Source organism: Capra hircus, chromosome 8 (assembly GCF_001704415.2).
Source record: "Capra hircus breed San Clemente chromosome 8, ASM170441v1, whole genome shotgun sequence".
In the NCBI taxonomy this organism is placed as follows: Eukaryota; Metazoa; Chordata; class Mammalia; order Artiodactyla; family Bovidae; genus Capra; species Capra hircus.
Window position 1 is genome coordinate 65696774 of NC_030815.1, and position 24352 is coordinate 65721125.

Genomic DNA, 24352 nt, shown 5'->3' on the forward strand with positions numbered 1-24352 from the left:
ATACAGAGAACACAAAATTCTCCATGCAGCTGAAGGTCTCAGAAGGCTACAAACCCCAAAAAAGTGAATGAGGACAGATCTTCTAGTTAGCACTCTGAATAGAAAAAAAAAAAAAATCTCCCTGAAAACGCATGTCTACAGACCTGCTCTTACAGATTTGGTGCCCAAATTGACATAACTTGGATGCTCCTTAAATTGGTTAACTTGGCCACTGGTTGGCAGCACCAATGGCTCATCCTAAGATAACATGATATTCTCACTGGAGACCTGCCCTCCCCCTTCACACAAGTCTCACAAGATTCCTACAAATAAAATGCTACCAAACATGAACTCACAATCCAGGGTTATACAACACCAGAGGACACAGTTGAGAGGCAGAAGAAACACCAAAGAGTAGATCCAATGCCTAAAAATCTCAGATTATGGATATGTTAAAAACATAAAATAAATATGTGAGCTGCTCAAAAAACTAAAACTGGAATTGAAACATGAGAATCTTCCTGTTAACAAAGAAGTCTATGATTTACCAAAGAACCAAATGAATGCTTAGAAATGAATATACTATCATATATATCAATATATTAGAAATATATAGAATATATTGATAAATTCTTTATTGATATAAATATATATATTCTTTATTGATACAAATATATCAATATTAGAAATGAATATATTGTCATTAGCAATGACAGTATTACTCAGTTTAAAACTTTGGGATCACATATTAGTGGAAAAGGTGTGTAAATTAAATAACACACAAAATGAATGGAGAAAAACAAAATGGGACCTAAGAAAGTGGTGGCATTGAAGAGTCATGTGAATAAGATCAAACATGTGTGTGATTGAAGTTTCAGAAGAAAAGATTTGAGGTATAATAATTAAAAAGAGGCAGTACTCAAAATAGCTGAGAAATTTCCAGATTGAGAAAATATTAAAATACCAAGCTAAAAGTAAATAAATAAAAGTAAATCCGTATCTAGACACCCAGGTGAAATCAAAGAACACTAAAGAGAATGTTTAAAGGAGGAGAAAGGAAAGGAAGACTCTTTAAAGGAAAGACAGCCAGACAGCTGACCTTCCCTGACCAGCCCAGAGCTCAGCCCACAGAGGGTGGAGCATGCCCCTTACAGGGCAGAAGCGATATATCTGTCAGACTCCCAGTGTTTACCAAGCTGATATTTTAAGAAGTGGGATAAAATTAAGATCTAGACAAACAACACTGGAGAAATTTACCAGCAGCAGACTCCACAAAAGGGGTTTTTTTTTTAAGCAAACCATATTTTTTTAATCACAGGCCACTAAAAAGTTCTGTAGCATCTGTGAGATTTATTTAAACAGTTGCTAGGAAGAATCTGTTTTCTCAGTAAACACAGCAAACCTTAGACAAAGTTTTTTTGATCGAGTCTTTGGCGGCGTTAGCATTAACACATGATACCATTTGCTTCACTGTGATGGTCTCTAAGTTGACCGATTATACCAGCAACTCGTCAACCCATTAACTATTGCAATGTTACCACACTTAAGCATTTTAAAACTTCATGATCCTGTTTTTGCTATTGTTTGAAATTAAGACTTAAAAAAAAAAAAACAACCCTCACGTAACCAGGACTATTTTTGACAAAACAAAATAATGTAGAAATCTAAATGTTCTCCCCCTACAGCTTTTAAGATGAAATTACACAAAAGGGATTTTTAAGAATGATTTTCAGAATGAAAGAAAGTGATATTACAAGGAAGGTTTCAGAAGCAGGAAGAAATATTGAGGAAAAAAATTGTAAACATAGAGGTGGAAAACATGTACTGATAACGTATGACTATATGTTTGAAGCTGAAGTGTAAGAAAGCAGTCAGATCCTATTAAGAATGATGACTGTGGTTTACAAAGGCACTAAAAGACTGCTTAGAAATAAAAATATTGTTGAAATTTAAACTTGTTTTCTAAATATTTATTAGAATTAAATTGCTTAAAGTGTATATATTGAAATTCATGTAACCCTTAAAAAATTATTTCAATTCAGCAGAGGGAAGAAAGGAAAAATGGGATTTTAAAAACTTAGTTAATGCAAAAGAAGATAGAGCATGAGATTGAAAAAGAAGAGAAAGCAACAAGTCTGAGATAAAAATGTGTGAACAATCATGCACAATAAAAGTGACAAAAATAACCATTTAGATCCAGATCTACATCTTGTTTGTACAAGTGGAAATATTGAAAGCAAAGAATTACCAGCTAAATATCACAAAGTCAGCAAATTTTAAAGGTTTTTTTAGGTGGACTAAGATCACTGTTACTATGTAATGATACTACTTAATTTCACCAGAGAAAATTAACAATCCTAAACATGTATGCTTCCAATAAAAATGACTAGAAATATATATAGAAAAAATTTGACAGAACTGAAAGAAGAAATTCACAAATCAACCATGATAAGAATATCTGTTTGTAATTGGTAATCAAATGAACAAAAATTAGTAAGAACACAGAATATTTTCAAATTAAGTTAACAGCTTGATTTGTTGGGAACATAAAATTATAGAACACATAATTTTCTCAAGCACTTGTGGTGCATTTCTGCAAACTGATTTTCCCAATGTTCCATAAAGCAAAATTCAAAAACTTTCAGTGTAGTTTTTATCCTATGGACAGTTTCTCTGATAGCAATGCAATTAGGTTAGAAATGAATAATAGAAAGCTGAAAAATGTATATGAGTTAATTCAAAACCGCCATTGAAAAGATTGGAAACAAGGAAATAAAGATTATATTACCATAGAAAATGTGGTTGTCAACAAAGAAAACCTAAGAGAACAAACAGAAATATTATTGAAATTAATGAGAGCTTAGTAAGACTACTTACTGAGTCGTAGAATAACTGAATTCTTATCAAGAATGTGTTATAAGAAAGTCCTATAAAAACCAGTTGCAAAAGCAACAAAATTGTAATGTATCTTGAAATAAAGATAGCAAAAATATGCAAAACTTTGATTAAAAAAGACTTTATAAAACTTTATTATGAAAATCAAGAAGACCTAAATAAATGGAGACATCACATTGTTGCCATGAATAGGAAATCTAAGCATCTCTCCTCCGAATAAATTTCTTGATTCCATTTAATGCCAAACAAATGCTAGACATTTGTTTATTATTTTTAAGTAGTGACAAAATGGTTCTAAAACATATTTTGGAAAAGAATGGTACATAAATAGTTAAGACAACTATGAAGATGAAAACAAGGTGGGGAGACCAGCCCTAGCAGACATGAAGAAGTCTTAATGATACCTCAGTAATTAATACAGCATGACTTAGCCAAAGGGCTGAGCCAGTAGAACAGCAAAACCCGATAAAGAGCTTGGAACTTTCAAAGTATGCAATTCTGGGTGATGAAAACTGTACTGTCACCAGTCCCTCTTTCTCCCCAATGATTATAACACTTAAAGTTGACACAGTATTTCTCCCCTGCAACTTTCCCAACAACTCAAAGTTCTTAAAGCTCTATTATACAGTAAGACAAACAGCAAACAGCAAACAGTAAGAATTTCTAAAGCAATACACTCTCTGAAAAAAAGTGAATTTGGAAATTCTCTTACAAATGTTTAAAACAGTTGTGAGAAATTTTTGTGCCTAGAAATGCAATCTTTATAAATTTTTGGAAAAATTGGAAAGCAAGAAAAGTGAGATATAATCATAAATTAGGCAGTTTTGAATGAGTCTGGTGACCATAGCGTTGCAGAGTTGAGCACAACTGTGAGACCGAGCGTGAGCACGAGCTGTTGATCATGAGTTACAGTATTTTGCATAAAGCATGGGCAATTGGGAATGATCTATACTAATAAAGGATTTTGAAGTAAGAATTGTTTAACATTTTCTCAGATTCAGGGAGGTACTTTATGATATTATCTACCTTAATACACACTATTTGCATTATGATTTTTTAAAGATTTTTTAGGTTTGTGAATGCATTGTTAGTGTTAAAAACAGAACTATAGTGTACCTTTTTCCTATATTAGCATAGCTTTTAAAAGTTTCCTTAAAATTCAAAGTTTCTCAATAAAGAACTAATACACTTACATTTTTCCTCTAAGATACCTGCCAAAATAGCAGTCATGGGAATTAAAATACTTATTTGTAATACTTACTGATATTTAATATCAGGAATTAATTTGGTGTGCTAGTCCTGTGTTTATAACAAAATAACTTTCCATACTGATCGCCCTGTGATTCAGTGGCACCTTCTAGCTTGTGATCCCAACAAAGTCGGGTGTTTTGTGTTTAGATGAAGCCTGTGTGCTTCTCTCGGCAGCAGTAGCAGGGATTTCCCCAGATAAAACCATGTGGCTTAATTCAGTCTGATTTTTTGAAGCAATTTGATTTTTAACGTTTGTTTCTTCAATTTTAGGGTGTTTAGTTCCTATTTTTCATATCTTACCCCATGCACTGCCAGTGGCTGTGCTCAAATTTTTAAATAAAACATCAATCTTAATAATTTTTAGTTTTCCAACTTACAAGAATATTTTGATGCCTAACAGCACTGGAATGATTAACTATTAAGTTAAGAAGATTTTTTTTTTTTTTTTGCAGCAAAGCTGTGAGGTGACCTGCACTATTTTTGATAATGCTTCAACTTATATAAATACATATATAATTTGGAACAGTTACTATATATATGTATATGTATATATATTAGTGACTGATGATCTTGTCATTGTTAACAATGAAAACTTGCTAGGTTCTACACAGAACAATAGACAAACCAGTATTTGTCCATAAATTAGAAGTACATATGTAATTGAAATATACAATGAATAATAGCAACAGCTTACAGAAACCTTTCTACTTTGTCCAGAGAGGACATTGGCAGTACAAACAGCTTACCAATCAGGTCCTCTGGCTTTTGTTCCAGTCATTAAATTGTATTGAACCACAGATTTTAATATGTCCCCAAATAGTCACTTACATGATGATATTATTGTCATTTCTGTTATTTATAACATCCACTAGATTTCTGGGGGACATTGACAATGGGTTTTCTGTTCACTTCCCCAACACACAGGGTGTGACTAATAGAGGATGTGTAATAAGTGTTTGTTGAATGAATGGATGGTGAAAATCATTGGCAAAGCACTTTCCCATGCATTAGCCCATTTATTAATTTTAAGAATACTTTGTATCATATCTTCATCATGGTTTTGAATCAGTATTTTGTTTTGATTTTATTTTTAAATTTAAGACTTTAACAAATAAGGAAATGCCTCATAGCCACAGTAGCAATTTCTGAAACTTTTAGTGAAAAAAAAAATGGTCCGAAAATTGAAAACCTATTTCTTGTCAGTCAGATGGTTTTGGTTTTTGTCTTTTGCTTTTTCTTTTTTAAATCAAGGCAGACTACTCTTGCCTCTGTAAATTTTACGTTCCAGTATGACACATGGCTGAATTGCAAACAGCAATAAGCTGCTTAATTGCATTGAAATGTAATTTTAATGTCTGTTCCTATGACCACAATTTTGGACCTGCCTGCTTTCTTCGCTATGGTCCTGTAGATGAGCAAAGGTCTCTGGTCGTCAGAAGACCTCATTAGTATGTTTGTAAGTGTTCAGGTGAGCTGTTTGATTTCCCTACTGTTACATGTTTACAAATTTAGCTTAATATCCCTTGAACTGCAATAAAATGCTTTTACTTTTCTGTACATTATTGAGAATGATGTTAAGGTGGTTGTGTTTGTTTTCTAGGACCAGCGACACAGTAGTCCTTTCCCATAAGAAGCACCTGCCGGTTACTCAGGTTGTGATGAGAGACACAGGGCAACCACATTCTGAAGCGGCCTATTCACTGGGTCCTCTGCTCTGCTCGGGGGACAGTAAGTAGTGGCAAGAGGAACTGCCTTGATCCCTGCTAATGTATTTCAGTGTTTTATGAGAAATCTAGCTGCCTGGGTTCATAGAATCACTGTCTATCCTGATAATCTGTACTTCGTTAGGAATGTATTAACCTATAAAATAAGTGTATATTGCTAATATAATTGAAAAAATACTACCTCTGGATTATGCATTTTTATATAGCATTTAGGGCTTCCCGCATGGCACTAGCAGTAAAAAATCTCACCTGCCAATGCAGGAGACATGGGTTCGATCCTTGGGTTGGAAAGATCCCCTGGAAAAGGGTATGACAACCCACTCCAGTACTCTTGCCTGGAGAATTTTAATCCCGCGGGCAGAGGAGCCTGGCAGCCTAAAGTCCATAGGGTTGCAGAGTTGGACATGATTGAAGTGACATAGTACACAGGCACACATATAGCATTTACATCAGATTCTGCTGAAACATTCATGGAATTATTTGAAATACCATGTAACTTGTTCAGCAAGCATCTAATATGTACCTACTAAGTATAAGACATTTTGCTGAGGGCTGAGATGCCTGAAATTGGTAAAATAATGAGAAAATGAGAGGACAGAATCCATCAAGTATCAGTTCAGTCCAGTCGCTCAGTCGTGTCCAACTCTTTGTGCCCAAAGCACGCCAGGCCTCCCTGTCCATCACCAACTCCTGGAGTTCACCCAAACTCTTGTCCATTGAGTCGGTGATGCCATCCAACCATCTCATCCTCTGTCGTCCCCTTCTCCTTCTGCCCTCAATCTTTCCCAGCATCAGGGTCTTTTCCAATGAGTCAGCTCTTTGCATCAGGTAGCCAAAGTATTGGCACTTCAGCTTCAGCATCAGTCCTTCCAGTGAACACCCAGGACTGTTCTCCTTTAGGCCAGACTGGTAGGATCTCCTTGCAGTCCAAAGGACTCTGAAGAGTCTTCTCCAAAACCACAGTTCAAAAGCATCAATTCTTTGGCACTCAGCTTTCTTCATAATCCAACTCTCACATCCATACATGACCACAGGAAAAACCATAGCCTTGACTAGATGGACCCTTGTTGGCAAAGTAATGTCTCTGCTTTTTAATATGCTGTCTAAGTTGGTCATAACTTTCCTTCCAAGGAACAAGCGTCTTTTAATTTCATGGCGGCAATCACCATCTGGAGTGATTTTGGAGCCCAGAAAAATAAAGTCTGACACTGTTTCCCCATCTATTTCCCATGAAGTGATGGGACCAGATGCCATGATCTTAGTTTTCTGAATGTTGAACTTTAAACCATTTTTTTTCACTCTCCTCTTTCACTTTCATCAAGAGGCTCTTTAGTTCTTTTTCACTTTCTGCCATAAGGGTGGTGTCATCTGCATATATGAAGTTATTGATATTTCTCCTGGCAATCTTGATTCCAGCTTGTGCTTCCTCCAGCCCAGCGTTTCTCATGATGTACTCTGCATAGAAGTTAAATAAACAGGGTGGCAATATACAGCCTTGACGTACTCCTTTTTTGGAACCAGTCTGTTGTTCCATGTCCAGTTCTAACTGTTGCTTCCTGACCTGCATATAGGTTTCTCAAGAGGCAGGTCAGGTGGTCTGGTATTCCCACCTCTTTCAGAATTTTCCACAGTTTATTGTGATCTACACAGTCAAAGGCTTTGGCATAGTCAATAAAGAAGAAAGAGATGTTTTTCTGGAACTCTCTTGCTCTTTCGATGATCCAGCAGATGTTGACAATTTGATCTCTGATTCCTATCTATGCATTAATGCCTTTTGATAGTTCTGAATATTTACACTAGAAGACTTGATGCTCTTAATTCCACTTACCCCTCCAACTGCAACTTAATTTCTTTCATATCTTTCACTGCCCCTAAAAAACTGAAATAAAATAAGAGTTCTATCTTTAATTTCCCTACTTCTAGTCTCCCTTGAATATAAGACAGATATTGTCCTTCATCACTCCTCAGAAACTGAGGTCACCAATGAGAACTCGACATTGCTAAGTCCAATTCTTATTCTCTGATTAATATCTGAATTGACCTGTCAGCCACTTTGGAATTCTCCCATGATTCCCTCTTCTTTAAGTCACTTTCTTTACTTGGTGGCCAGCATACCACAAAATTCTGGTTTTTCTTCCCTTCTCTCCCTAACATTTCTTCATCTCGGCAGTGGGATAATGTTGGGGTTCCCTGAGGTTCTATTCTCTGCCCTCTTTCCTGTCTATTCTCCACTGGTGGTCTTTTCCCATCATCTCATGGCTTTAAATACTGCACAGATGGGATTCATGAAGCAGTTATCTCTGAAAAGCAAACAGTAGTAGGGAACAGAAAGCAGAATTCACCATGTACTTTCCTCCAATATCTCTTAGCCATGGGATCACTTCCAGGAGAAGTCCTCTAGTCCTGATTGGAGGAGGGGACAAGGAGCTTCAGTCAGTGAATACAGGAATCTCATCCCTCTCCCCCTTATCTCTGTTTTCTGAGGTTCCAGTTCCCAGGCAACCCCATGGCAACAGTGGCAGAAACTGCCTCAAGAGCGTGCAAGAGCCAGAGCTCTGAAAAAGGAATTTTCTGCTCTGGACAGGGCAACCCTGACTCCCAAACAATGGCAGACTCACGTTACTTTTGTTTTCTTTCTCTGTTCACCCATCACTTGGCAACGGATTTAGGTACAGGAACAGAAGTAAATAGGAAAGCACAATAAAACAGGCTAAATAGAGCCCTAGTTTTCTGGCTGTGTGCATGAAGAGAGAGCCCCAGGGAACTGGAAAGTATTGGAAGAGCATAGAGAGGAAAGAGTTCAAGAAAGTGATGTTATAACTTGTTTATGAAGTCCTGGGTTTACCTCCAAGCTACACATGCCTCAGACTGGTCCTAATTATAGACCAAGGATTGAGAATGAGCGAAGAAGCTATCACCCGGGACTCAGACTGGCCACTGTGTGGTGCAAAGGTGAGGCAGATCTGAAAAGTACTGCAACAACTGAAAACTAGACTGCCAAAGGCGCCATGGACCACAGAGCGAAGGTTGAAATGTGTGGGCAGAGCATAACCAGGCCTGAAAAATAAAAACATCAACATACGCCTTGAATTTAAACAAAGCTCCCAGTTTGTTAACATAATATTGTTAATATATAGAAAATAATCCAAAATTACTTAACATACAAAGAACTGGAAAAATCGAAGTTTGCATAAGAAAATGTAATTAATAGATAACCAATAACACAGAGGTTAGAATTAACTGATAAAGACTTTAAAACAACTATTACACAAAAACTGTAAGAAATAATAATAAATGCTTTTGAAACAAATAGAAAAAGAGAATGTTTCAACAAAGAGATAGGCTATATAAAGGAGAGTTAAAAGGAAACTTTAGAACTAAGAAGTATAGCAATGGAACTAAAAAGATGCACTGGATGGGCTAAGTAGAAAATTTGAGATGAAACAGCCAGGGCCTTGAAGATAGATAAATAGAAATTATCCAATCTAAGCAAGAGAAAGAAAAAAAGACTGAAAAAAATGGATAGGGTCTCAGGGACCTGTGGGTTAATAATAAAAAAATATATATATAATATTCATGCAAGTGAATTTCCAGAAGAAGAGAGGAAAAGTGTTTGTCCTGAAAAAACATTTGAAAATATAATGGCTGAAAACTCTCCAAGTTTGGCAAAAGAGAAACTGGGAAGTTGAATGAGTCTGAAACAGGATAAAGTCAAAGAAATTCACATCTAGACATATTGTAAGCAAACTGATGAAGACTAAAAACAATGAGAAGAATTTTTTGAAAGCAGCCAGAGAGAATAATAATGTATTGCCTATAGGAAAACACCAATTCAAATGACAGTAAGTTTCTCATCAGAAATATGGAGGCCAGAGGAAATGGAAAAATATTTCTATTTTGAAAGTATTGTCAGTTGAGAATTCTGTGTTCAGCAAAAATATCCTTTAGGAATGACGGTAAAAGTTTTAAATATCTCCAATGAAAGAAAACTAAAAGCATTCATCACCAGAAAGCATCCTTTAAAAGAATTTCTAAAGGGAGGTTCTTAGAAAGGAAATGGTATCAGAAGGAAATTTGGAACTTCAGGGATAAAACAATCAGCATCAGAAATGGTAAATACCTGGGTAATTTAATAGGTTATTTTCCTATTCAGTTATTTAAAATGTATCTGAGGACTGAAAGCACAACCCTATTTCACAGGGCTTTTATTTTATGTAGATGTAATACAAGTAGCAACAACATGAACAGGAGTAGATAAGGGTCAAAATTGTTTCCAAGGTTTTTACAAATCACTTAAAGTGGTTAAAATATAGATTTTAAGCAGACTGAGAAAGTAAGTATATATATTTTAATCCCTAAAAGAATCAGTTAAGAGTTTGCTACAGGCAAATACAAATAGAATACTGAAAAGTATTCAAAGAATCCAAAAGAAGGCAGAAAGGGGGAAACAAAGAATGAAAATTAGGACAAATAGGAAAAAATAATGAAATGAAGAACTAACATATCAAAATTTGTATTTAATGTAAGTGGTCCAAATAAACTCATAAAAGACACTCTTAAGACTTACCTGTATACTGTCTATAAGAAGTTCAATTCAAATATAATGGCATTATAAAAGAAAATGATGGCAAAAGATATACTACACAAACACTGGAGTTTCTGTATTAAAATTTTTACTTGAAAGCAAAGTAAATTAATAGATATAAAAAAGAACTAGAAGGCCTAAAAATCTTAAATATGTGTGCAAATAACTGAGCTTCAAAATACATACAGCAAAATTTGACAGGATGGAAAGGAGAGATAGAGAAATGCATAGTTATAATTAGAGTCTAGTACTCCTTTCTCATTAATATATGGAACTAATAGAGGGAAAATTAGTAAGGGTATGGAAGACCTGAATGACGCCAGAATCCAACTGACATTTATAGAATACTCTACCAACATTAGAATACGCATTCTTTTCAAATGCACATGAATCTTTAACCCAGACACAGCATATTCTGTGTCATAAAACAAACCTTAGCAAATATTAAATAATTTAAAACATTTAAAATGCATTCACTAATACAATCAAATTAAATTAGAAATCATTAAAAAAACAAGAAAATCTCCAAACACTTAGAAATTAAACTTCAGATCCTTAAATAATACCCAAGTCAAGGACAAGGTCTCAATAGATCTGATAATATATTTTGAACTGAATGAAAATTAAAATACAGACTATCAAAATTTGCAGTATTAAATTTTGTGATAGCAGTGGTCAGAGGGATGTTTGTAGCAATAAGTACTTATATTATGAAATAAAAAAGATCTCAGTTCAATAAGGTAAGCTTTCACCAAAAGAAACTAGAAGAGAAAAATAAACCTTAAATCTAAAACAAGCAGAAAGAATAGAAAGACAAGAAAGATAAGACAAGAATAGAAATCAATTAAATTTAAAGCAGAATATATATTGATCTATAAAAATTAAAAGTGATTCTTTATATACTCTTTTAAAATACTAATGAAATAGTTAAGCCTCTAACAAAACTATCCCCAAAATGATAAAAATTACCAATATGGAAATTGAGTGTTGAGATAACACTGCAGACACCACTGACATCAAGAGTATAAAAAAGTACACTACAAACAACTGTACAAGTATTAAATTTACTATACAGATGAAGTGGACCAGTTCTTTGAAAACCACTAACAACCAAAACTCACTTAAAATGAATGAGACAACTGGAATAAACCTAATAGTCTTAATGGGACTGAATTTGTAAGTAAAACTTTCAAAAAAATCCAGACCAAGCTTGATTCACTGATGAATTCTACCCAAGAAATAATACCATATCTATAAAATCTCTTTCAGAAAGTAGAAGAGGAAATTCCTTCCAACATTTAAAGCAGAATGTTGTTCTGATACTGAAACTAGACAAAGACAGTAAAAAAAAAAATATATATATATATATATAAGTACTAACAATGTTATTACTAACACAGATGCAAAAAATATTGACAAAATATTAACAAATAACCCTGGGATATATGTATTTTTAAATGCACCACCACCAACTGCAGTTTATCCAGGCTGCAAGGCTGATTCAGTATTTGGAAGTGATCAATGTAATCTACCATGTTGACTTGGTTAAAGGAAGAAAAATCATGCCAGATGCTTTTTCTGTATCAATTAATATGAACATTATAATTTAAATTACTAAAATAACAAATTAAAAATTATAATTTATATCATAATAGCATTTATAAAGAAATTCTTAGCAAAATAGGTATAAAAGAAAATTCTTCAGCCTAATAAGACAGTGTCTATTACAAAAGTATAATTATTGGTAATTAAACTGAATGCTTTTCCCCTCAGGATGGGAACAAGGTTAGGATATCCAATCTCACCACTTTTATTCAACAATATTTATCATTGTCTTAACCAGGGCAATAATGTAAGAAAGAAAATAAGTTCATAAAGACTGGAAAGCAAGAAAGAAAACTCTATTTGCATATGCACACTTGACTGGTTGGTTGGTTAGTTGTTTAGTCACTAAGTTGTATCCAACTCTTCTGTGATTCCATCATGAACTGTAGCCTGCCAGTTTCCTCTGTCTATGGAATGTTCCAGACAAGCACACTGGAGTAGGTTGCCATTTCCTTCTCTAGGGGATCTTCCTATCTCAGTGACTGAACCCACATCTTCTGCATTACAGGCAGATTCTTTGCCACTGAGCCACCAGGGAAGCCTGCATATATGACTGCCTACCTAGAAAATCTCAAGGAATGTACTACCCAAAACAGAAATAAAAACCTTACTAGGTCTTATAAGTGAGCTCAACAAGATCTCAAGATGCAATGTCAACAACAGACAGATCAGTTATGTATGCTAGCCATGTAAACTGGAAACCAAAATCTATAACAGAATATTATTTCCAGTATCTCCAAAGAACATATAATACTCAGGTATATGTTTAACAAAAATATGTATAAAATCTGTAAACCAAATAAATGACTAAATACTGAAGAATCAAAAACTCTGAATAAAGGAAGAGATATACTGTGTTCATGGATTGGAAGATCAACATAAGAAAGATGTCAGTTCCCCTCAAGCTGAACACACTCTTCACCAAAGAGGACATAAAGTGGCAAATAAGCACATGAGAAGATGCCCAACATCAATATCTATTAGGGAAGGAAGATTAAAACCACAATGAAATACTACTTTACATCAATTTGAATTGCTAAGATTAAAAAAAAAATATGTATACTAACAACACAAAATGCTGGTCAAGATATAAAACAACTATATCTGTTACATACTGATCATGGGAATTAAAGATGGTATGATCACTCTGGAAAACTGTTTGACAGTATCTTATAAACATAGACTTGCCATATGACCCAGGAATCACGCTCCTGGGAATTTACCCTAGAGAAATTAAAACATATCCTCACACAAAAACCTTTTACAAATGTTTGTTCTTGTGGTTGTGCTCAGTCGCCCAGTCATGTCTGCCTCTTTGCAGCTCCATGGACTATATAGCCCACCACCAGGCTCTTCTGTCCATGGAATTTTCCAGGCAAGAATACTGGAGTGGGCTGACATTTCCTACTCCAAGGGATCTTCCTGACCCAGGAATCAAACCTATGTCTCCTGCATTGGCAGGCAGATTTTTACCACTGTGCCACGCAAATTTTTAGAGCAATTCTATTTGTAACTGACCAAATTTGGAAACAACTTTAGTGTTCTTAAATATGGATAAATAAACTATGGCACATTCACCTGGTGGAGTACTGCTGCTACTGTTGCTGCTAAGTCGCTTCAGTCCGACTCTATGCTACCCCATAGAGGGCGGTCCACCAGGTTCCTCTGTCCCTGGGATTCTCCAGGCAAGAATATTGGAGTGGGTTGCCATACTACAGAGCAGTAAAAAAAGGATAGATGTTGACATGCAACATCTTAAATGAATCTCAAAGGCTTTATGTTATTGCATACTGCTTGACTCCATTTATATGTTATTTGGGAAAGGTAAAACTGTAATACAGAGACTAGTTCATGACTGCCAGGCTGAGGGATGGGTAGAGGGTGTGACTATAAAGAAATAGCAAGAGAGAGTTTTTTAGGGGTGATGGAGCTGTTCTTTATTCTGATTTTGATGATGGTTACACAAATCCATGCATATGTTAAAATTCATATAACTGTAAAAGTCTGTAAACTTTATATAACTCTAAAACCCTAAAAAGTCAATTTTACTCTATGATAATTTAGTTAAAAAAAGAGAACAACTCCCCCCACCACCCGCAGGCCTTTATCAAAGTGATTATCCATCCACTCACTTGCAGCCATGTCCGTATTCTTAATCCTCAAAAGAATCACTATTTAGACATTCATCTCATGGCCACATGTTCAGAAGAACTCCCACAAGAAGGCTTGTATGGATAAATAATGCTTTGAATGGATAAATAATGCATCAAACAGTCAAAATGGTAGAAATATTAAAGGCAATTGTTACTTATATTTTACTGCTATTGCCATTGTCTTTTTTTTTCTCTTTGTAAATAGATTCCTTTTGGAATTCAGCTTCCTTCAATACTGAGACCTCATACCTTCATTTCCCCACGTTCCGAGGAGAGCTTAGTGCTGATGTGTCTTTCTTTTTTAAGACCACAGCCTCTTCAGGGGTGTTTTTAGAGAACCTGGGAATCACAGACTTCATCAGGCTAGAGCTGCGAGGTGAGTTGTCCTCCCTGCACAAAGCCACTGGGGTACTCAGTAATTAACATTAACCTTGCTGGTAACCTAACTCCTAATACACTGACATGCTTCCTTTGTCAGTTATATTTTTTCTTAAATACTAAGTGGAAAGTGAAACAGTGATTCCTGCAACACACAACAGTCTGTACAGTTCCTTGTTGTCTTAATTCTATGTGCAAAAAGGGTATTAAACCAAACTGGTCAAATAACTGCGTACTAAATCACAACATTATGTGATTTAATTGACTAAATACATTGTTTGTATATATGTAGACAAAACTTAATGTCTTGCTATCTGAAATTCACTTAGTGCTTTTAAAACTACATAAAGGTTTAAACCACCTTTAAATAAAATCACTTCTATGTATAAAGTCAGATAAAATATTAGTTTTGTTTGTGTAGGTAAATATCTCTATTGCTTAGGGCTTAGCAGGATGAACAAGTAAACTCTGGGGAGAAGTACATTAAAATCAGCTTCACCTTTCTTTCTCCAGGATACAGGTTTATTCTCCACCCCAACCCCTCCCTAACCAACTCAGACTGACATCTGTCTGCATCCCTAGCGGGTCTTCTTTCATAAGGAGCAGGTCATGGTGGTTTTTTCAGATCTACTCAAGACTAAACTTTCTCTCCTGTGAAGGAACTCGGGCATCTCTCATATTTTTATTTCCAGCCCCAACAGAAGTAACCTTTTCCTTTGATGTGGGGAATGGGCCCTGTGAGGTCACGGTGCAGTCTCCCACTGCCTTTAATGACGATCGGTGGCACCACGTGAAGGCAGACCGGAACGTTAAAGAAGCGTCCCTTCAAGTGGGTCAGCACCCTCGCAAGACCCAACCTGCCCCAGCTGACGGGCACGCCCGCCTGCAGCTCAACAGCCAGCTTTTCGTGGGTGAGTGCTGCTGGCGGCTTCTAACTGTACGGTGCTCTGAGTGCAAAGACACACCGAGAGGAGATCGCAGCTACAACAATAGTGATGATAACAGCTGCCGCGACTACTATAGGCACTGGTGGGAGAAGGAGATACTGAATAAAATCCTCTTTAACTCTCTCCTTCTCCCACTCAGTCCATAAGTTTGTTCTCTACATCTGCGTCTCCATTCTTTCCCTCAGATAGGTTCATCAACGCTATTTTTCTAGATTCCATACACATGCATTAATATACAATATTTGTTTGAGCCTAGCCTGGTGCTCTGTGATTCTGTGATTACCTAGCAAGATGGGATGAGGGATTGGAGGGAGTCTCAAGAGCGAGGGGAGATATACATATATATATATATATATATATATATATATATATGAGTGAAGTGAGTGAGTGAAGTCGCTCAGTCGTGTCCGACTCTTTGCAACCCCATGGACTATAGCCTAACCATGTTCCTCTGTCCATGGGATTTTCCAGGCAAGAATACTGGAGTGGGTTGCCATTTCCTTCTCTAGGAGATCTTCCCAACCCAGGGATTGAACCCAGGTCTCCCGAATTGTAGGCAGATGCTTTACCATCTGAGCCACCAGAGAAGATCCACATATATATATATACATACATATATATATACACATACATATATATATGTGTATATATATATGCATAGATATATATGTATAATTATGACTGATTCACACTGTTGTGTTGTGCAGCAAAAATCAATACAACGTTATAAAGAAATTATCCTCCAATTAAAATGTAAATTAAAAAGAAAAAATGTTCTGAACTGAAAAGGAACCTTGAGACTGAAACTCAATGCAGGCAACTCCATAAAGTACAGTTCTGATGTTTGCTCTGGGTAAATTACATCAAGGGGATGATGAACCAGAGGCATTCACAGTGGCATCTCGTGCATGGAAGGGGATCCTGGGGGAATCTGAAGGGGCAAAGCTAAAAATAGAATCTGACTACCAAGTGAAAAGGATGCACGGCCCAGTCCCAGGATTTTTCTGCCCCCATGGAAGTCTCATGATCACCTGCATCAGCAAAATACACTGCTAGTTTTCATATCAGGTGAAGGCAAGGGTAAAGGTTGGTAGGGAAATATCTGGCTGGGATGCTTTCCTTGTGAGTAGGCTAAAGATCAGTCATCCAAAAAGAGGGGGGTGGGGTGGGGTTGCAGGGCTAAGATGGAGCTGATAAAAAAAAAAGAGTCAGTGTGGATCAGCCACACAGACACTGTGTACCAAGAACTCATTCAATATGAGTATCTCTGCCATAGATCATGTGACTCAATGGCTCAGTCATGTCCAGTTCTTTACAGCCCCATGGACTGCAACCCACCAGGCTCCTTTGTCCATGGGATTCTCCAGGCAAGAACACTGGAGTGGGTTGCCATTTTCTACTCCAGGGGATCTTCCTGACCCAGAAACTGAACTCACATCTCTTGCATTTCCTGCAATGGCAAGTGGATTCTTTACCACTGGGCCACGGATTATTGTACCCAATTTACAGATGAGATCATGGAGGTTCAGAGAGATCAAGGGACTTGATCACAGAAACCCCAACTGGAAGGGAAATCCAAACCCCTGTTGGACTGATTCCCTGGCTTGCACTCAATATCATAGACGATTTATGTTTGTTTCAGTTAACTCTATTTATTTAAAAAATTAGCATTTTTTATCCATTTCTCTCACTTTTTAGTGAAGTTAGAGAATCAGACTTGTAATTGGGACAAAATCCTCCAATGTCCCCCCAGAATCAGACAATAGGAGGCCAGGCCGACAGAAGCAGCCTTGTGTGACTCTGCAAAGCAGTATTTAATCCAGCCCAGCTCCCGGTTCCTCTTCGCCCTGCTCCCTCTCTGCGGCTCTCATTGCAAGCTTCATGTTTAGAACCAGAGTGGACTCATTATTCTGCTGTCCCTTCTTTAAAGATAAACACTCTGGGTAGTGGAAGTCTTCCCTCTAATTTACTTGCTTAGTCTTTATTATTGTTTATTTTCCCCAAAGGGAGGAATAAGTTTTGCTACATTGCTTTTTAGACAACTCTATTCTAATTTGGAAACTAAGCAGTTTAACGAAGTAGCTCTCACTTGGTCTGATCTCACGTATTTTAAAGTAAATAAGGACACAGTCCAATTAAAAATTGATGTAAATCACAAATTAGCAGAGAGTCTGCTTTGCCAGAAGTTACCTACTGCAATGTTCAGGAACGGATGCTATTGAATGAATTTGTGTGTGTGTGTGTGTGTGTGTGTGTGTGTGTGTGTGTGTGTGTGTGGTGTAGCCCATAGCACCGTTAAACTCAGCTTCAAGCACAGTTAGTTCTCACTGAGTCGAGGAGGCTTCCCTGAAAGTTATCAAATTGTGAATCAAACTAAACAGTTCTATTTTCTGATTTAAATTCTGAGGATTAATGAACAGAATTTCTAGGAACAAAGTTTGAATGGGAACCTACCTAGAGCTAGTGTTTCCGTTATGGCAATGTTTCTAAATCCTGAGGTGTTAGTTGAAAATTCAGTGAATCAGGATCTTTGGGAATAAATCCAAAATCTGTTTTTAGCAGGTACTTCAGATGACTCCTGTGCTCCCATATTTATTATGTTCACATGATAAATGATATAAAAATAAGATATATATTATTTGGTTAATGTTATACCACCTAATCTCAGAGCTTCCAGGATGGAGTGTGAAAGGCCTGACTGAGGTCCTACATTTTGGTTTTACCTCTTCTGCCTTCTCTTTCTTTGGTCTCTTCTCAGTTCCTTTTCACAGCTTTATTATTCAGAGCTCATCTAAGTAAGAATTAGCATTATATAACACACACAATATATAGGGTTGGCCAAAAAGTCCATTTGGCTTTTTCTATAAGTTGTTACAATAAATCTTAAATGAACTTTTTGGTCAGTCGAATACATAAATTTGTAATACATCTATTATACAAAAATATATATGCACAACAATTTTAATATATATAAAATACATGTACAAATTTATGTACAACATATTTATAATACATATTACATTGCAAAGATTTTAAACTATATAACCTTTATTATACATGTCATTGTTTATAAATTTAAACTTTAAAAGGATCAGTGGTCTTCATTTTGTCCTTTAAGAGAGGAACAAATGTAAAAATGTAAGTCTCTAAATATTTTAGAATAAATATTACCAAGTTCACCTTAAAAAATATTTTCATTAATGCTTTTAACTCAGTGCCATTTGATGATTAACATTTGATCAGATACGACTCAGCGACTTCCCTTTCAATTTTCACTTTCCACTTTCATGCATTGGAGAAGGAAATGGCAACCCACTCCAGTGTTCTTGCCTGGAGAATCCCAGGGACAGCGGAGCCTGGTGGGCTGCCATCTATGGGGTCACACAGAGTTAGACACGACTGAAGTGACTTAGCAGCAGCAGCAGCAACATTTGATCACAGACTATGTTTTCAGAATTGTATTTGTTCATAAAACTTTGAGCAATGACTTTTTTGTCATTATCTATATGGGGCTTCCCTGGTGGCTCAGCAGTAAAGAATCTACCTGCAGTTCACGGGGCACAGGAGATATAAGTTTGATCCTTGGGTCAGGAAGATCCCCTGAAGGAGAGCATGGCAACCCACACCAGTGTTCTTGCCTGGAAAATGCCATGGACATGGACAGAAGAGCCTGGTGGGCTACAGTCCATGGGATCTCATAGTCGGACATGATGACTGAGCAGAGAGCAGACATAAGGCCTCAGTTCAACATGAAGGTGAAATCTTGAATAAGACACAGAGGAACGCGTTTGCATTTGCAGTGTTTCCCTTGTAGGTGGAACCGCAAGCCGACAGAGAGGCTTCCTGGGGTGCATTCGGTCTCTGCGATTGAACGGGCTGGCCCTGGACCTGGAAGAGAGAGCCACGATGACCCCAGGAGTGGAGCCAGGGTGTCCAGGACACTGCAGCACCTACGGCCATCTGTGTCGCAATGGAGGGAGGTGTAGAGAAAAGCGCAGAGGGATCACATGTGACTGCACCCTCTCTGCGTATGACGGGCCGTTCTGCAAGAACGGTGAGTGTGCCCAAGGAACAGGGAAAGGAGGGAGCACGAGAAGCCATGAAGCTGCCTCTGGCATTGACTCCATAATGAAAAGATAAGGCACTTCTCTGTGATTAGCTGAAATAGAATGGTTTCCATCCCAAATGCCTCCATTTCCCTTGGGAGGAGGTAAGCTTGTATCCTTGACAAAGCTTTGACTACTTCTAGTAGATCGGAGGGGCATCAATGAGGTCTCCTTGAGGAGAGCAGTAAACTTTAACTATGCATTTACGCTGGACATTTAATTTTGCATTTTTGAGGCAATAATAAAATACTGTTACTCAATTCTGGGTTATGGGAATATGGAGGGATTATCTCTTCACTTAAGCTTTATTATTTTTCATCTTAATTTTTTTTTAATTAAAAAACTGCAAAGGAGGAGTTCCCTGGTGGCCTAGTAGTTAGGATTTGGTGCTTTCACTGCCCCATGGCCCCGGGTCCAATCTCTGATCAGGAAACTGAGATACTGCAAGCTGTGTGTCACAGCCAAAATCAAAACAAATAATACTAAACTAAAAAACACCCAGCACAGCATGACATTATTGTTTTTCCCTTTTGAGATATTTGAGGATAAGAGATATTCTTTGCATATATAGAAATATACATAATAAGATACGTGCACTTACATATTGCTGATACAACAAAAATTGCTTGCCATTCCAGACATTTCTGCTTATTTTGGAGCTGGCTCCTCGGTGATCTACAATTTTCAAGAACATTACAATGACACCTTTAGCAAGAACTCCAGCTCCTTCGCAGCTTTATTTCATGAGGATCTGACATTGACAGGAGAAATGGCTACACTGAGCTTCCGGACCACAGGGACACCTAGCTTACTGCTCTATGTGAGCTCATTCTATGAGGAATACCTTTCAGTTATCCTTGCCCCAAACGGTGAGTGTCTTTACTTTAAGAACAAGAAGACTGACTTGGGTGTTGTCCATGTCCTGGCTATTGTAGATAGTGCTGCTGTGAACATTGGGATACATGTATCTTTTTGAATTATGGTGGTCCATCAGCAGAGGAATGGATAAAGAAGATGCAGAGCAGATATGCAAAAAAATATTGAGTGAGTGAGTGAAGTCACTCGGTTGTGTCCGACTCTTTGTGACCCCATGGACGGTAGCCTACCAGGCTCCTCTGTCCATAGGATTTTCCAGGCAAGAGTACTGGAGTGGGTTGCCATTTCCTTCTCCAGGAGATCTTCCCAACCCAGGGATCGAACCCAGGTCTCCCACATTGTAGGCAGACGCTTCACCATCTTAGCCACCAGCGAAGAGCCCCCCACCCAAAAAAAAATATTACTCAACCATAAAAAGCAACAAAATTGAGTCATTTGTAGAGATGTGGATGGACCTAGAGAGTGACATACAGCGTGGAGAAAGTCAGAAAGAGAAAAACAAATACTGTACATTAATACATATATGTGGAATCTAGAGAAGCATATAGATGATATTACTTGCAAATAGAGACACAAATGTAGAGAACAATTGCATGGTTACCAAGGGGGAAAGGGTGGGGGCGGGTAAAATTGGGAGGTCGAAATTGACTTATATACATGGTTGATACTATGTATAAAATAGATAACTAATGACAACATACTGTATAGCACTGCAGTGGGGGTGAGGGAGTCTTGCCTTCTGAAATGAAATAATTAGTTTCACTGTACAGATATGCAGCAACACAAGAGATGACTCTACACATGGACATTACCAGATGGTCAATACCAAAATCAGATTGACTATATTCTTTGCAACCAAAGATGGAGAAGCTCTATATAGTCAGGAAAACAAGACCAGGACCTGACTGTGGCTTAGATCATGAACTCCTTATTGCCAAATTCAGACTTAAATTGAAAAACATAGGGAAAACCATTAGGCCATTAAGGCATGACCTAAATCAAATCCCTTATGAGTACACAGTCAAAGTGAAAAATAAATTCAAGAGATTAGATCTGATCAACAGAGTGCCTGAAGAACTATGGATGAAGGTTCATAACATTATACAGGAGGTGGTGATCAAAACCATCTTCAAAAAAAATAAATGCAAAAAGGCAAAATGGTTGTCTGAGGAAGCCTTACAAATAGGTGAGAAAAGAAGAGAAGTGAAAGGCAAGGGAGAAAAGGAAAGATATACACATCTGAATGCAGAGTTCCAAAGAATAGCAAAGAGAGAGAAGAAAGCTCTTCTAAGTGAACAATACAAAGAAATAGAGGAAAACAATAGAATGGCAAAGACTAAAGATGTCTTCAAGAAAATTATAGATACTAAGGGAACATTTCATGCAAAGATGAGCATGATAAATGACAGAAAGATATGGACCTATCAGAAGCAGAAGAAATTAAGAAAAGTTGGCAAGAATACACAGAAGAACTATACAAAAAAGATCTTAATGACCCAGAAAACCATGATATAATCACTCACCTAGAGCCAGAAATCCCACTCACCTAGAGCCAGAATGCGAATTCAAGTGGGCCTTAGAAAGCATCACTATGAACAAAGTTAAACGAGGTAATGAAATTCCAGCTGAGTTATTTCAAGTCCTAAAAGATGATGCTATTAAAATGCTGCACTCAGTATGCCAGCAAATTTGGAAAACTCAGCAGTGGCCTCGGGACTGGAAAAGGTCAGTTTTCATTCCAATCCCAAAGAAAGGCAATGCCAAAGAATGTTCAGACTACCACACAATTGCGCTTATTTCATGTTCTAGCAAAGTAATACTCAAAATTCTTCAAGTGAGGTTTTAGCAGCACCTGAACCATGAACTTCCAGATGTTCAAGCTGGATTTAGAAAAGGCAGAGCAACCAGAGATCAAATTGCCAACATCCATTGGATCATAGAAAAAGCAAGAAAGTTCCAGAAATGAAAGCTTCATTGACTACACTAAAGCCTTTATCTGTGTGGATCACAACAAACTGTGGAAAATTCTTAAAGAGATGGGAATGCCAGACTACTTTATCTGCCTCCTGAGAAATCTATATGCAAGTCAAGAAGCAATAGTTAGAACCAGACTTGGAATAATGGACTGGTTCAAAATTGGGCAAAGGAGTATATCAAGGCTGTATATTGTCACCCTGCTTGTTTCACTTATATGCAAAGTACATCATGTGAAATGCTGGGCTGGATGAAGCACAAGCTGGAATCAAGATTGCTGGAAGAAATATCAATAACCTCAGATATGCAGGTGACCATCCTTATATGGCAGGAAGTGAAGAGGAACTAAAGAGCTTCTTGATGAAAGTTAAAAAGGAGAGTGAAAAAGCTGGCTTAAAACTCAACAATCAAAAAAGGAAGATCATGGCATCCAGTCCCATCATGTCATGGCAAATAGAAGGGGAAACAATGGAAACAGTGACAGACTTTATTTTCCTGGGCTCCAAAATCACTGCAGATGGTGACTACAGCCATGAAATTAAAAGACGCTTGCTCCTTGGAAGAAAAGCTATGACAAATCTAGACAGCATATTAAAAAGCGGAGACATTACTTTGTTGACTAAGGTCAGTATTGTCAAAGCTATGGTTTTTCAGTAGTCATGTGTGGATGCCAGAGTTGGACCATGAAGAAGGCTGAGTGCCAAAGAGTTGATGTTTTTGAACTGTGGTGCTCAAGAAGACTTGAGAATCCCTTTGGCAGCAAGGAGATCAAACCAGTCAATACTAAAGGAAATCAACTCTGAATATTCATTGGAAGGACTGATTCTGAAGCTGACGTTCCAATACTTTGGCCACCTGATGTGAAGAGCTGACTCATTGGAAATGACCCTGGTGCTGGGAAAGATTGAGGGCAAGAGGAGAAGGGGATGACAGAGGATGAGATGATTAGATGGCATCACCAACTCAATGGACATGAGTTTAAGCAAACTCCAGATATAGTGAAGGACAGGGAAGCCTGGTGTGCTGCTGCCCATGGGAGTTGCAAAGAGTGGCTGAGTGACTGAACAACAACAACGTATGTTAGAATTGTATAATAAAGAAGGCTGACAGCCAAAGAACTGATGTTTTCATACTGTGGTGCTGGAGAAAACTCTTGAGGGTCCCTTGGACAGCAAAGAGATCAAACCAATCAGTCCTAAAAGAAATCAACTTGAATATTCATTGGAAGGACTGATGCTGAAACTGAAGCTCTAATACTTTGGCCACCTGATGCAAAGAGCTGACTTATTGGAAAAGACACTGATGCTGGGAAAAATTGAAAGCAGGCAGTGAAGGGGATGACAGAGTACGAGATGGTTGGATGGCATCACCTATTCATTGGATCTGAGTTTGAGCAAACTGAGAGATGGTGATGGATAGGGAAGCCTGGCGTGCTGCAGTCTGTGGTGTCACAGAGTCAGACACGATTGAGCAACTGAACAACAACAACACTGTTCATTCTGAAAGATGGTATCTCATTTTATATATGGAAAATGTTTCCTCCTCCTTGGAAATGAAATCATGAAGTGCATTAAATCATATCAAACCCAGTTTCCTTGAGCATCCGATAAATGTGATTGTTCTTTACCCATCAGTGGTTGGGAAGTCAGTCATGCCCTGTTGCCTGCGTGCATGCTAAGTTACTTCAGTCATGTATGACTCTGTGACCCTGTGGATTTCAGCCCTCCAGGCTTCTCTGTCCCTGGGATTCTCCAGGCAAGAATACTGGCAGTGGGTTGCCATGCCCTCCTCCAGAGGATTTTCCCAACCCAGGGATCAAACAAGAGTCTCTCATTTCTCCTGCTTTGGCAGGTGGGTTCTTTACCACTTGCACCACCTG

General features: G+C 37.5%; 1 protein-coding gene across 1 annotated transcript in view; it reads left to right on the plus strand.

Annotated features, from left to right (window-relative positions):
- The window catches only part of LOC102177239 (contactin-associated protein-like 3), a 233095-nt gene that overhangs the window by 183434 nt on the left and 25309 nt on the right, over positions 1-24352 (plus strand). Inside the window, exons 15-19 of the mRNA XM_013966094.2 lie at positions 5726-5853; positions 14398-14568; positions 15263-15481; positions 19332-19571; positions 20262-20492. Coding sequence (XP_013821548.2) covers positions 5726-5853; positions 14398-14568; positions 15263-15481; positions 19332-19571; positions 20262-20492 — 989 coding nt within the window. The remainder of the gene's footprint in view (positions 1-5725; positions 5854-14397; positions 14569-15262; positions 15482-19331; positions 19572-20261; positions 20493-24352) is intronic.